Source organism: Oreochromis niloticus, linkage group LG9, assembly GCF_001858045.2.
Source record: "Oreochromis niloticus isolate F11D_XX linkage group LG9, O_niloticus_UMD_NMBU, whole genome shotgun sequence".
NCBI classification, from domain to species: Eukaryota; Metazoa; Chordata; class Actinopteri; order Cichliformes; family Cichlidae; genus Oreochromis; species Oreochromis niloticus.
The window spans coordinates 16,275,044-16,290,134 of NC_031974.2; the positions used below are offsets into that span (position 1 = coordinate 16,275,044).

General features: G+C 40.5%; 1 protein-coding gene across 2 annotated transcripts in view; it reads right to left on the bottom strand.

Annotated features, from left to right (window-relative positions):
* The window catches only part of malrd1 (MAM and LDL receptor class A domain containing 1), a 78,618-nt gene that overhangs the window by 23,238 nt on the left and 40,289 nt on the right, over positions 1–15,091 (bottom strand). For both annotated transcript variants that reach the window (XR_003221780.1, XM_013276476.3), the window contains exons 20-21: positions 14,191–14,348; positions 6,120–6,300 (exon numbers count right to left, since the gene is read on the bottom strand). Coding sequence is in view for 1 of the 2 variants with exons in the window: in XM_013276476.3 (XP_013131930.1) it covers positions 6,120–6,300; positions 14,191–14,348 (339 nt within the window). In the remaining variant the exon portion in view is untranslated. The remainder of the gene's footprint in view (positions 1–6,119; positions 6,301–14,190; positions 14,349–15,091) is intronic.

Consider the following 15,091-nt stretch of genomic DNA (forward strand, 5'->3'; position numbering starts at 1 on the left):
GTCATTACGGTATCCAAATAAGGGTAGACAGGCTGTACCACTCCCGGCATACCACTAGAGAGAGCCAACACACCACAAATGAAGTTTGAAATTTGTTTCAATGGGACCAAAAGATGGCGCCAACACACCACAAATGAAGTCTGTTTATTTGGCGCCAAAAGATGAATTGGCCTAAATTTGCACTAAAATATTAATATTTAAAAAACTATAAAAGTCATAAACACCAAAAGTCATGACATAATAGTCCAGCTCCAGCCGCACAAAATGATCTAACATATGTAACCCTAATGTCAAAACTGTTCGGCAGAGGAGCGCGGGAAAATTTTCATTAAAATATTAATATTTAAAAAACTATAAAATTCATAAACACCAAAAGTCATAGCACACCATTCCAGATCCGGCCGCACAAAATGAGGTAACATATATGAAGCTTGTCTCAAAACTGCGGGGCGTGATACGTGCCGAAATTTAGGCGGAAGATGGAGAATAATAATAATAACTAGAAAGCGAAAATTTCAGAAGAAATTTTATGTGTGCCTATGCCGCTGCTAATCTGTGTAGTTTTCCATTCATACGGCTACAGACAGCAAAACTCAGAAGAGCAGCCATTCTCCACCATGAATTATGGTAAAAACAAACACCGCTCGCGCCTCACAGATGACAGCTTACAGTTTTGGGTAAAGATGAGGTCACTTTGTACAGCCCCGATTTGCAGACGCTGTGCACACAGGTTCATAAGCAGAAGTCCCTCTGTACCACGGCAGACCCCGACAATGTTTGCACGAACACACTTTGAACCAGTACGTTATGGACCACTTTTCACACATGGTTGGTGTACCCTCCCAGCCAGCTGTAGCTTTTCAACTCACAGCCCGACACACACCCAAAAAACAGCCGAGAGAGCACAGACTACGCCCGAGAGGTGTGATTGCAGATGCCCCTCAGGTGGGTCCACCTCCCCTGCAGCGGCACTGCAGACCACGCCCCGCCACACATATCAAACACGTAAAATAAATATTTATGCACTTTTGCATTCACTTTTTGTTTTTTGTTATTTTTACACAGTGTTCTGAATGATGAACAATGGTCTACAGCCAATCTTGTGTATTATTATACAAACTTTGGTTGTAAGATTCAGATAACTATTTAATAAAAGCTAAATATTTTATACAGGGAGTGCAGAATTATTAGGCAAATGAGTATTTTGTCCACATCATCCCCTTCATGCATGTTGTCTTACTCCAAGCTGTATAGGCTCGAAAGCCTACTACCAATTAAGCATATTAGGTGATGTGCATCTCTGTAATGAGAAGGGGTATGGTCTAATGACATCAACACCCTATATCAGGTGTGCATAATTATTAGGCAACTTCCTTTCCTTTGGCAAAATGGGTCAAAAGAAGGACTTGACAGGCTCAGAAAAGTCAAAAATAGTGAGATATCTTGCAGAGGGATGCAGCAGTCTTAAAATTGCAAAGCTTCTGAAGCGTGATCATCGGACAATCAAGCGTTTCATTCAAAATAGTCAACAGGGTCGCAAGAAGCGTGTGGAAAAACCAAGGCGCAAAATAACTGCCCATGAACTGAGAAAAGTCAAGCGTGCAGCTGCCAAGATGCCACTTGCCACCAGTTTGGCCATATTTCAGAGCTGCAACATCACTGGAGTGCCCAAAAGCACAAGGTGTGCAATACTCAGAGACATGGCCAAGGTAAGAAAGGCTGAAAGACGACCACCACTGAACAAGACACACAAGCTGAAACGTCAAGACTGGGCCAAGAAATATCTCAAGACTGATTTTTCTAAGGTTTTATGGACTTATGAAATGAGAGTGAGTCTTGATGGGCCAGATGGATGGGCCCGTGGCTGGATTGGTAAAGGGCAGAGAGCTCCAGTCCCACTCAGACGCCTGCAAGGTGGAGGTGGAGTACTGGTTTGGGCTGGTATCATCAAAGGTGAGCTTGTGGGGCCTTTTCGGGTTGAGGATGGAGTCAAGCTCAACTCCCAGTCCTACTGCAAGTTTCTGGAAGACACCTTCTTCAAGCAGTGGTACAGGAAGAAGTCTGCATCCTTCAAGAAAAACATGATTTTCATGCAGGACAATGCTCCATCACATGCGTCCAAGTACTCCACAGCGTGGCTGGCAAGAAAGGGTTTAAAAGAAGAAAAACTAATGACATGGCCTCCTTGTTCACCTGATCTGAACCCCATTGAGAACCTGTGGTCCATCATCAAATGTGAGATTTACAAGGAGGGAAAACAGTACACCTCTCTGAACAGTGTCTGGGAGGCTGTGGTTGCTGCTGCACGCAATGTTGATGGTGAACAGATCAAAACACTGACAGAATCCATGGATGGCAGGCTTTTGAGTGTCCTTGCAAAGAAAGGTGGCTATATTGGTCGCTGATTTGTTTTTGTTTTGTTTTTGAATGTCAGAAATGTATATTTGTGAATGTGGAGATGTTATATTGGTTTCACTGGTAAAAATAAATAATTGAAATGGGTATATATTTGTTTTTTGTTAAGTTGCCTAATAATTATGCACAGTAATAGTCACCTGCACACACAGATATCCCCCTAAAATAGCTAAAACTAAACACAAACTAAAAACTACTTCCGAAAACATTCAGCTTTGGTATTAATGAGTTTTTTGGGTTCATTGAGAACATGGTTGTTGTTCAATAATAAAATTATTCCTCAAAAATACAACTTGCCTAATAATTCTGCACTCCCTGTATTTGTCTCTCAAAAATAGTTCATAACTTCCCTTCAACTTATTCATGTCACCTAAAGGGTAAACCTGTTTCTCCATCACCAGTTCAGCTCTGATGATTCAGTAAGGACATCTGCCGTTTTTACAGCTGTAGCTCCAGCAAACATCAGCTGATACCAGAAATTAAAAGCAAATGAATTCTAACAACAGCTGATCAAGCTTAAAGGTGCTGCTGTTGTTTTGCGCGATAAACAAACAAGAGAGAAACGCCGATCATTGATCAGTTTCATGACTGAAGTTTCAACAGGCGAGAGAATGACAGGGGAGGCTGTCATAAAGTTCACCATGCGCACACAGCTGTATAGAAACTCTGTCGTGCTAGCTAGAACGCAGTACGAGTTATTGTAACTGATTGTAAAAAGTCAGCACAACAAAAATAAACTACACCTAAACTCGGTTTATATCTGACCCAAATAGAGTGCAGGTCATAACTTCTTACCTGAAATTCAGTTCACCTCACGCTCCGACCGGCAGCCGCCTGCTTCTCCTGCCTTCGGTTTCCCTGATCCACGATCTACCACCGGTTGATCGGCGGTCGCCTCGCCGCCTCGTTCCCCACATGTTCTTTCTGACACACACCGGTGGATAGCTGCCCTCGGTTGTAGCTCCGCGTCAGCGACTACCAAACAACTCAGTTATTTTTTCCACATCGACCAGCATCTGGACAATCCACTGCCTTTCACTGTTTGTACCGTTACTAAAAAAAAACCCTCATCGGCTCATAAAAACGAAAAATAAGTCCAGCTATGACCCTGAGTCAAAAAGACAGCCAGCTCGGGTTAGCTAGCTACCTGTCTAGCTCTTTGCAGGCACCGAAAACATCAGAGCTAATATGGGATGTCTTGGTAACACGAGCAGATATTTGAAGTTTACATCTGGCCAATCCACCACCTTTCACTGTTTATACCGTTACTAAAATGAATAAATAAATAAATCATCGGTCCATATAAACGAAAAATAAGTCCAGCTAAAACACATACTGTCGGCGAGCGACCGGTGCTGACACGAGTTTCACCCGCCTCAATATAAGCCAAGCCTGGGTGCTTTTTCACGAAGGGTCGCTAGCGGTGCTAGCTAACTATGCTAGCGGCACTAGCTAGCTAGCCGGCTATCAGCAACACATAAGAGAACTGCTGCTAAATAAACTACACCTAAACTCGGTTTATATCTGACCCAAATAGAGTGCAGGTCATAACTTCTTACCTGAAATTCAGTTCACCTCACGCTCCTGCCTTCGCTTTCCCTGATCCATGATTGACCACCGCGTTAGCAATCGCCTGCCCGGCCTCATGTGTCTCGTTGGCGGCATGTCCTTTCTGTCACACACCGGTGGGTAGCTGCCCTCTGTTGTAGCTCCACCACCAAACAACTCAGTTATTTTTTCCACATCGACCAGCATCATCGGCCCATATAAACGAAAAATAAGTCCAGCTAAGACACAGACCCTTGCCGAGCGATCGGGCGATTAAACAAATTTTACCCACCTCACTATCAGCCAAGCCTGGGTGGTTTTTCACGAAGGGGCGCTAGCTAGCTAAGCTAGCGGCGCTAGCTAGCTAGCCGGCTATCAGCAACACTTAAAAGAATTGTCGCTAATATGGGATGTCTTGATAAAACGAGCAGATATTTGAAGTTTACACACCTACATTCTCGCCTGAAAATATCTTAAAAGTGTATTTTGTGACCTAGAAACACGAATAAAAGACATATAAAACGAAGTGGTGTCCGCCATTGTTTGACTCGGTAGAGGCATGCTATGAATTGTGGGATATGTAGTTTTCACCAAGCATGGCACCCTTTAGGCCGTACTACTCCCGGTATACCACTAGAGAGAGCCAACCCACCACAAATGAAGTCTGTTTCTATGGTGCCAAAAGCAGAATCTTTCTCAGGAGCCTAGAAATTGGCCTAAAGTTGCACTAAAATCTAAATATTTCAAAAACTATAAAAGTTATGAACACCAAAAGTCACACCATACTAGCCCAGCTCCAGCCGCACAAAATGATGTAACATATGTACCCCTATTGTCAAAACTGTTTGGCAGAGGAGCGCGGGAAAATTTTCACTAAAATATTAATATTTTAAAAACTATAATAGTCATAAACACCAAAAGTCATAGCACACCATTCCAGATCCAGCCGCACAAAATGAGGTAACATATATGAAGCTTTTCTCAAAACTGCGGGGCGTGATACGTGCCGAAATTTAGGCGGAAGATGGAGAATAATAATAATAATAATAATAATAATAAGAATAATAAATCCGAGGAATAGTAATATGTGTGCCTCTTGTCATAGGCACACATAATAAGAATAATAAATCCGACGAATAGTAATATGTGTGCCTCTTTCCATAGGCACACATAATAATCATAACACAATTTTACTTGTGTACTTATGTTTTTTTTGTGTTTAACTTCTTTTTTTTTTAATTAACTGCGATAACAAAACAAATACCCAAATCACTAAAGCTAAATGCTAACAGCAACATGCAATTTAAACATGCTAGAATTTGCTGGTTGTCAATCATTTTCCATATATCTGCCAAAAGCATCTTTAAAAAAAAATTATTTAATAAAAAAAAATGCCTGCTTGCATGTTCATAATTGTACGCAGGCATTTAATTGACACAATTAATTGTGTCATTTCATTTTTACATTACTACAAAATTTTTTTATTAAAGTCCACAAATGCTTTGATGATGGTTCAACCCATTTTAAATTAGTGTTCAAAAGCATTATATAATCAATAGCTTTTTTAAAATGTACATTATTATCAGATTATTTAAGTGAGGCCCTAATAGTGATCCATGGCAGATTTATACATGTACACACAAAAAAATCATGGTTTTCTAAGAGTTTCCTCAAAAAAGGTCATTTATTTTCTAAGAACCATGAATGTCTGCATCAGTTTTCATAGCAGTCCATTCAGTTATTGTTATATTTCATACCCTAAAGTGGAAGATCAAGTGAAGGACACAGTTACAATGCCATCCCCAGAACTCACATGATTAAGAATTTAGAAAAAAGTCTGTGGCACTGCCTTCGGTTCCACTCCACTATTAAAATGCACCAATACAAAGATACATTTACAAAAAAACTTAAAAACTGACATGTAATCATAATAACATTGACCAAACAATCGTTTGGAGCAAAACCATCAGTGACAAAATGAGCAGTAATAGAAATGCTAGTAATATTGTCATTAATCTCCCCAGGTGTATGAAACATGGGCTTACAGTGATCCAGTTTCACCTGAAATTTGCCTTCATAGTGCTTTTCATAATTATTTTATTGTAGTACAGTCTATATGCAAAACTTGGTGTGTACTGTTTGTGCATGCTACCTACTTGGGGCACAGTCTATGTACTCCAGGTCATCTAAGGCTGCTCCACCGCTCACGTCCTTTAGGCGCACCACCTCAAATATGACTTCAAAGTTCCTGAGCTTCCTCAGGGGGATCTCTGCTCGGTTCCACTTATTGCCCTGATGTCCCGTTTGATTCCACACCTCCTTTAAATTATTCTCCATCTGTGGAGAAGAGCAGGGATGAACAAAAAGAGGCTCATGTGGTAGCATTTCACATACTATGGGGCTGCAGTCTCATTACTGTCAGAAATTTTTTTTTTTCAAGCTTTAAGCCTCATGTCTAGAGTGAAGAACTTCTTGGTCAAAATGTGCTGAATCAGATATGTGGACAGAGTGCTGCTGCTGAGAAAAAGCAAATGCCATCTATGAGAAGTCATTAAACTCTCATTAGCATTAGCATAACATTGTAGTAATAAGTCCCCCGCCTTGAGACCTGCGACTCACATTTTCTGAGTATGGTAATGGATTTCTCTCATGTCACATATGGAACATATTAAAAGACAAACTGACGTGTATTCCTCTGTAAGCCTGCTATGCCTTTTCCCATGGTACTTGCCAGGCACTAAATCATGACTAATACAGCTTTGAAACAGCAAATTTGACTTTGAAATGGGTTTAGTGGATGTGCCTTTTCACAAGCCGGCATCTCATCGCTGGTTTTTATTGTCATGTCAAAAGCATCAATGGGACTTTTATAAAGCTCTATCACTTCATATTAAAATACTTTTGGCATAAGAGTAACAGGATCTAGCGAGGTGATGGTGAAGGTAGTAGAAAATGCTATGAAATTTTAACAACAGTGTAGTTCAGATAAGATAAAACAGAACCGTACTCTACATACACAGATTTTAAAAAGTAATGCTGAATGTTAGATGAAGTGGATTAAAGAAAAAAACTAAACTTGAGGGCTTTTTTAAACTAAACAATAAATAGATCAAGACAAAAAGTATCAACAAGAGTAAAATGTCAAAGTAAAGTCTTCAAATTGTTGTTGCATGCTCCAGTCAAGCCAACAAAGACGAAAAAAGTAGCTAAGCATAATTTAAGATGAGTAAAAAAAAATCCTGAGAAATTAAAGCTCAACATGAATGTTTGGGATTATTTACTTAAAGATTTCTCACCTAGATTATGTAATAAAATGATAGAACTACCTGAAGTCTTTGGGCTCATTAAGTGTGGGGACGATGGTCCTGTGTGGGTTAAGGAAGAAGTGTGATCTGTGTTCAGCCTGAAAAAATGTTTACTTAAACAGAAGCGGTGGTGCATAAAACACCGTGTTTTGCTACTGTATACAATGTTGTACTTATGGCAGATGATCCACGTCAGTAAAGTACTGCAGATCATTTCCAGGCTGAACATCCGCCTAGTGTGAATTTGTTAATCTAATGTGATCCTCGTCTATGTTCAAACACGAAACCCTTAAAGCTGAAAACGCTTCCCATAAAATATCTGCATCTGTATGTTGCTTGTGGAAGAATTTTTTTTAAATTTGAGTATTTCATTTGAGGATGAATGGTTACATTGTTGCTCCTTGTTTGGCCAAAGGGGATGAAACAAATCCCTGACTGCATGTCTAACCCGCCCCACTCGATTATAACTGAAGCCTTTTCTGTTTTCAATAACGGGACCAGAATGAAGCAAAACAGACTGCTTAGCAGAACGCTTCTGTGAGCTAACAAGACAAAAATGGCATGCTTGGTTTATCAGAAATGTTTTCAAACTGTGTAAAGTGTTTAGGTTGGCAACAGCGTGTCTGGATAACTCGCCCACCTACAATAAATAGCAGCACATGGCCACTTTTAAAACTTTTTTATTGAAAGAATGTGGAACCGCTTGGAGTTGGTGTAGCTGAAGAGTCTCTGATGGGATTAGATCTGCAAAAGCATTGAGCCAAGAATAAGAATGAAGTGTAAGAAATGGCAGCTAATTGTTGGCAAACTGAGCCAATATGGATCAAGACTGACTTTGTACAACTTTTGAGAAAAATACCCAAACATCTATAAGGTACTGAGCAAAACTTATATAGCAGTATTTCTCCAGACCTTCCGAAGGTCTTTCAAAGTTTCTGTTTTTCTTTGATCTACTTTTTTACTCCTTTTCAGTCCAGTCCTTGAACCTCCCCTAGGTCGTGGTGAAGAGAGAGCTAAGTGTAAAAGCGAAGCTCTCAATTTACCGGTCGATCTACATCCCTACCCTCACCTATGGTAGTGACTGAAAGAACGAGATCGTGGATAAAAGCGGCAGAAATGAGCTTCCTCCAAAGGGTGGCTGGACTCTCCCTTAGAGATAGGGTGAGAAGTTCAGCCATCCGGGAGGGGCTCAGAGTAGAGCCGCTGCTCCTTCATATCAAAAGGAGCCAGTTGAGGTTGGAAATGCCTTGGTGTTCCCCTGGACAAGCTGGAGGAGGTGGCTGGGGAGAGGGAGGTCTGGGCTTCTCTGCTTAGGCTGCTGCCCCCACGACCCGGTCCTGGATAAACGGAAGAAGATGGATGGATGGATGGATGAATGGATGGATGGATGTTTTTTATTTGTTTGTTGAGCCACTTAACACTTGCCTGATGAATCATTCAAAGGGGATTCAAAGGGATGAACCAGTATTATGTATACACAACTTAGCAAAGAACCAATTTTTGGTATTTTTAGGCACTTTGTTACAGCAACCATGAAAACATATAATTAGTTTTCTTTATTTTTCAGCTAAATCTTTGAAAAATGCCAAAAATAACCCAGTTTGGAATACATAAAATTGTATTTTTCACCAACAAGATGAATCCAGAAGAGCTGTTAGTCATTGGCTATATTAGGACACACTACACACCATGCAGAATACAGTCCTTGAATAAATGGTTCCCATTTTCCTAGAAAAATCATATATATATATGTATGAAAAGCCTTTTGTATAGTATTGTATATTCTGCTTTGTTCTGCATCAAGGATATCAGTTATAGTTGAAACTCGATCTTAGCTTCTGGTCAGTACGGAGAAGAGCATTAATGGGGGTGCATATAGATTTAACTACCTATTCCGCAGAAGCTCCCGAGTCTTATATTAATACTGCTGTAGCTCTAATAATTTACGACGGCTTCCTCGTCCTCTGCTCTTTGTAAAAGTGATGGGAAAACTGCAGGTCTATAGCTTCACATAATTAATTCAGTTTTAAGGGCAGTGCTGCAGTGGGAATAAGTTGCAGGAGTGTGAAATAAACATTACCTCTAACAAAATAAAGCGGCAAACATGCTGCACTTGAGGTGGCAATATGTGACCAGAGGCTCGACTGCAGTGAAAGGAAACCTGGTGTAATATACTCAAACGCAGAGGACAAGCAATGTCACTTTCTACTCTGCGGTTGGAAAGCCTATTAAAATGCACCCTTGGGTGAGGCTTGCACAGACTGTCTTCTCTCTTTATGCCAGTGAAGCCCTGGCTTGAAATAATCTTGTTACTGTGAGAGTAGAGCGTACATTAATAGGCAGCGTTACAGCAGGACTTATCCAGATTTATGCCACGGAGTAAAGGCCCAATCCATAAAAGCAGCCGGAGAGCGAGTGACGAGCGCGCGATACAGGCATACGTAGCTCACATTTGATGCCTGGGTGGCATATCAGTCGAGGCATTTATTCGATCAATTTGAAGCTTCATTTCCTGAGCTTGCAGTCAAGGCAGCGCAAGCCGCCAATTCGGTTTGCTCAAAGTGAAGAGAGGATACACATTTGTATAATTTCTTTTTATTATCCCTCAGTAAAAGTCAGGAGGGCAAGAAACAGAAGAAAGAAACAAAGTTGTGCTCGCAACAAAAAGCTTCTTTTATTGAAACTGTGAAATCCTTGACGTCTTAACCGTATACTGAATGTTCCACAAAACTAAAATCCAATTTGTATTCATGGCTTTTTCATTTTATGAAACTGCTGGCAGCTGTTTTCTGTCAACTTACCTTTTAGTCAAATCACATTCAAGTTTGGTTGTTTTTTTACACTCAGTCTTTCCTTACTTAAAAAAATATTTTCATGTTTCACCAGGGACAGATTTGCATATTGTTTCCGTGACGAGAGACACGCACGAATGATTCGTCATGCTATATTTTACTCGAGTAGAACGTCCTCGCTGTGGCTGGCCGGCAGATGTTTAGCTCACCATAATCGCAGGCTGCATCTGAACCCACAACACCATATATAACTATATTAATGAGCAAATAGCTAGCTATGTAGTAATTTTGCTGTCATCGTTATGGTAGGCTGACTCAAAATGCATCAGTCAGTAAGGCAAACAAACAGCCTATTATGAAAAATACACGGCAGGGAAAGTAAAATATTTCTTCCATGAAAAGAGGAAAGAGTGCATCTCTGCAAGATGAAACTTTTATACTGCCTAGCCAGCCAAGGAAATGGGGTATAACGAAAAATACGGATTACATTATTTTCATGTAGATGCTAAAAATGTATTCGTATAATCTTGTCTCCAAAGAATTTCTGTTTTAGGAAATTTTAGCAAAGTTGTTATCTTAATGTTTCCTCAGTCCTTCGTTAGCATAATCCCATTTCTGTTTGAATTCTGCTCCAGACTTTATTTTTTTTCATCAAACATTAATTGCACTCTCATCTCTGACCCCTCAAAAAGTCTCAAATGTTTAAACTTTAAAGCTGCACAAGGCAAAAATTAAGAAAAAAAGGCCCGACTTTGTAAACAGGGGACTCTCCTTCTGTAGCGTCTGTCTCCCTCTAAGCCCCGCCCACTAGGAAGCAAACTAGATGTGCAAGTGCTTCACACAATAACTTCATGCCTTTGGCTTCAAACCGGATTCAAACCTTTCTCTCAGGTTAAAATGTTTTGCTTTAATCTATTTAGGTTTAGCTAAGAGAAAGATATCCCAGTTCATAGTGGCCTCATAGTACAAGGCTCAGATCTGTTCTAAATTCTTGTACCATAAGTAATTTTTTTGTACAGTGATGCCGAAAATGTTGCCTACACCAGCTTTACTTTTTTAAAATAGAAAATTATAAATTAAATTCTCAGTAGTTTAGCTTTAAATTGAGTATCTACTTTTTCTCCCATTACATTTAGCTAAGGTCGGTGTTACCACTGTTACCACGAGGCGATACCTGGACCCTACATAGGTTGCACAGGTAGGCCAACTCCTCCAGGACTGCACATCAACATGTGTCATTGCCAAAAGGGTTTTTTATATTTCCCAGTTCAGTCTCAGAAGTATGGAAACAAGCGGTTACTACAGGTCTGTATAGGTCATTAACCAATTAGCGGGACTGTTATCTGCTGCATTGTGCAAGAAAGAACAGGATGAGCACTGCTAAAGCTAAAATGACCTCCACTAGGCCACTGGTGTGAATGCCTTTGACCAAACAATGAGAAACAGAGGTGCACACAGACCTCTACAGGCTAAGCAATAGCACCCTAACTGCAATTAGATATCAGGATAAAATGCCTGCACAAGCTGTAACACCCTACGCTGGTACAGTGGGTCCTGGGTTCTTCCTGGTGCACAACAATGCCAGGCCTCATGTGGTGAGAGTATGCAGGCATTTCCCAGGGGATGAAGGTATTGATACCATTGACTGTCCTAAATCCAATAGAGCAACTCTGGGACATTATATATTTCAGTCCTTCCGATACTGCCAGGTTGCACCTCCGACTGTCCAGGAGCTCAGTGATGCCCTGGTCCAGATCTGGGAGGAGATCCTCTAGGACATCATCCATCATCTCATAGGAGAATGCATGTATACTTTGAACCACAGTACATGGATGTAGACACATTAGAAGCAGTGTTGCTGGAAGTCTGAAGATTGGCAGGTACATTAATGCTACTTAACTCACTCTTACACCCCCATCTTTATTCAGTTTGCTCTGCTGCTGAGGACAGACACTTTACACATTAGTGTGATGACTAATGACTAAAAGAAGCAGTTCACACGGCTGGTGATATAAATAGAGCAGCCTGGTGAGCCCCTTGTGAACTTCATGGGAGGACGCTTGCCATGTAAATATAATCCCCTCCCTTTCACTCTTATTATCATAAGTCTCTTTGTTGTTCAGTCACCCTTTAAAGATGCATAGTATACACTATATTTACACTATGATGCTTGCAGAGAGTGTGAGAGTGTTTGTGTGTTTTTATTGCCCTGCCTGTGCAAATGTGTGTGCATGTTAGTATTTATGTAGCCGCAACATCCGGACTATAAAAGTGCTCTAATGTTGTAAATTATAACACAAACCAATAACCTGTGAGTGCTTATGTCTTTGAACCCTCTAGGTCATACATGCACTTATCATCATTTATGTGTCATAGGAAGCTATAGCCACATAACACTGGAGGAATACTGGTTTTATCTGCCTGTCTGTCTCCCTCTCACACACACACAGACACCCACCAACACAAACACACACACACACACAGAGGGTGGCCTCTGAACTCTCCACCCACTACGTCTGTGTCTCTAAGTGTAAATGAGTCCAGCGCCTCATTTTAAAGCAGAGAGCTGACCTTCTTTAAAAGGCCAAATTTTACATTTTCAACCCATATGTGAAAGAGGGTGCACATTTAAAAATAGTCCACATGCATTTATCATCTCCTGCCTCTCGGAGAGCCACATAATCAATCCAACAGCTGGCTGGATGACTGGGGAACTGGGCAAATCCCATCATGATAGCGGTTTCCAGTCTACAGCAGGCTTTAATGTACAATCAATAGCAAAGACTATTTGTCTAATGACTGAGACGGAAACAGCATCAGTAAGTGTAACGTGTCCATCCAAGCATGTGATCAGTGAATGAGTAACATAACGAGGTTGTTTTTTATTAATGCGCAGCCACAATCATTCAATGTGTTTTAGTTTTTGTTCACAAATGAAGAACAATGAAACGAACAATTACATTTATTTTGGTGACTATCAGCCAACAGCAAGGGATCAATATATATAGAACTATATAGAAACAACAGGCACACATACACAATATATGCAAATTTCACCACATGCCCATAGGGTCTTACCAGTGTTTTTTATTTTCTAAAGACATCTCAAATGTGTTTGTATGTTTATATTTTTATAATTAAAAGTGAAAGTAGCAGAAACATGTCTTTTCAACTGTAGCTCTGTGTCAGAGACAGGAATAAGCTACAGTTTGCTTTTCTTCTGTTTCTCTCTTCATGTTTCTTGTGTTTTGTTTTTCCCGTTGCTGATGTTGTTTACCCCTGTCTGAGTTTCTAATTGTTTCCTCTATGTGTTTCCTCTGCGTGTGTATTCCAGTATTGTGCCATTTTTTTGGCAGTCATTTCCTGTTTTATTTGTGTAATCGCTTTCCCTGTGCGCATTAGGGTGTTTTATTCCTCTTTTTTGTGCTCTTGTGATTGCCTGCTCTTGTTCCTTATTACCCTGCTCTCTGGTGTGTGTAATTTTTTTCAGGGCTTCGTAGTTGCTCTGGTTCAGTTATTGCTCCCATTAGATGACTTTTCTCTTTGGATGTTTTGTTGGGTTGGGTTTGTCTGCCATGTGTGTTTGAATGTGGATCCTCCTGGAAATGAACTTGAACAGCCTTTTATTTTGCATGAGCAATGATATGTAAATGTTTGAAAAACTACAAATAAATAACTAAATACATTTATACTAGCATTTTTGTTGCAGATGGCATGAAAAGTTTCTGAAGTGCTGCACATGCAGAAAAATGATCGCTACACCTTCCTGCAGAGGAATGAATCTTGTCAAGCACAGCAGCACCTTCTGCTTGAGTCATACCTGATAAAGTGAAATAAGGTTTAGAGTAAATAGACCAGAGGATGGAGGCCAAACCCACCAGAGTTTATATGGCAGAAAAGTCCAAGTAGAAATTTTAATCCCTCAGAATCAGCCATGTGTACAGAAACTTGATGGGTAAGAAGAACTGCAAGGTGCCAAAGAGAGAATCTTCCCAGATGCTCAGAACCAACTACAACCTCTACAATATCCCTCTATAGATCAAACATCTCCTCTCTTTTTTACAAATACAGACACCATGATACATCAGCACTAATTTGATGTCATTTCTGTCTACATGCAGATGCATTACCTTGATCAGAAGCCGGATGGTTCCCGTGGCCTTGTGGGAAATGTAGTACCAGAAAGAGAGCTTGCAGATGGCGCTAGACTCTTTCCACACAGAGCTTCTAATATGAGCTTTATCGCCTTTCAGTCCCACTGGTGTTGCTTCCAAATAGACAAAATGCCCTAAAGGGAGAGAAATGAGGGAAAGTGATGAAGGAGAAAGGCACTGAGCCAGCAAGCGAGCACAGAGGTTGACAACTATCTCTGCACGGGCGGCTCTGAAAAATCACACGAAGGTCACAAAATGTGTTGGGGGAAGGAGGGCCAAGAGTCACGGGGTAATCTCTGACACATCTTCTAATGTCTCACTGCCTTTGGCACAGGGGAGCACTCAAACTTTCTCAGTTAAGTAGAGAAAGGAGAAAGCAGGAAAATGAATGAATGAAAATAAAGAAAGTGTATCTGTCTTTGCACTCAGCATTAGCGACATTAATAATAATAATCTTACAGAGGTTACTGAATATTTTAAACACACTTAAAGTTTAGTTATAATTCTTCTGATTTTCATGGAATCAAACTATTTTTTATGGCAGAATATTAAGATTCAGTTGACCACCCCGGTTTTAGGTTGGCTTTTCAAGAAATGATGCAGCATGTAATCTGGCGCTCCCACAACTATATCAGAACTGTATTAAGACTTTCACTGTGAAGCAGTTAGTGGGAATGTAATATATTTCTCACCACAGTTTGCAATAAACATGAATGCCTCTGCAAGACATCCTCATTTTTGGTGTTTTTGCAGATAACAAAGTAATGGGAGAAGAAGCCACAGCAGGGTATTCTTCTCCTCCTCCTTCTCCTCGTCCTCTGTAACAAACTCCCTTTTCTCTGCTCTGCTGTTGTCTGGTTACGGCTGTTATTGCTGA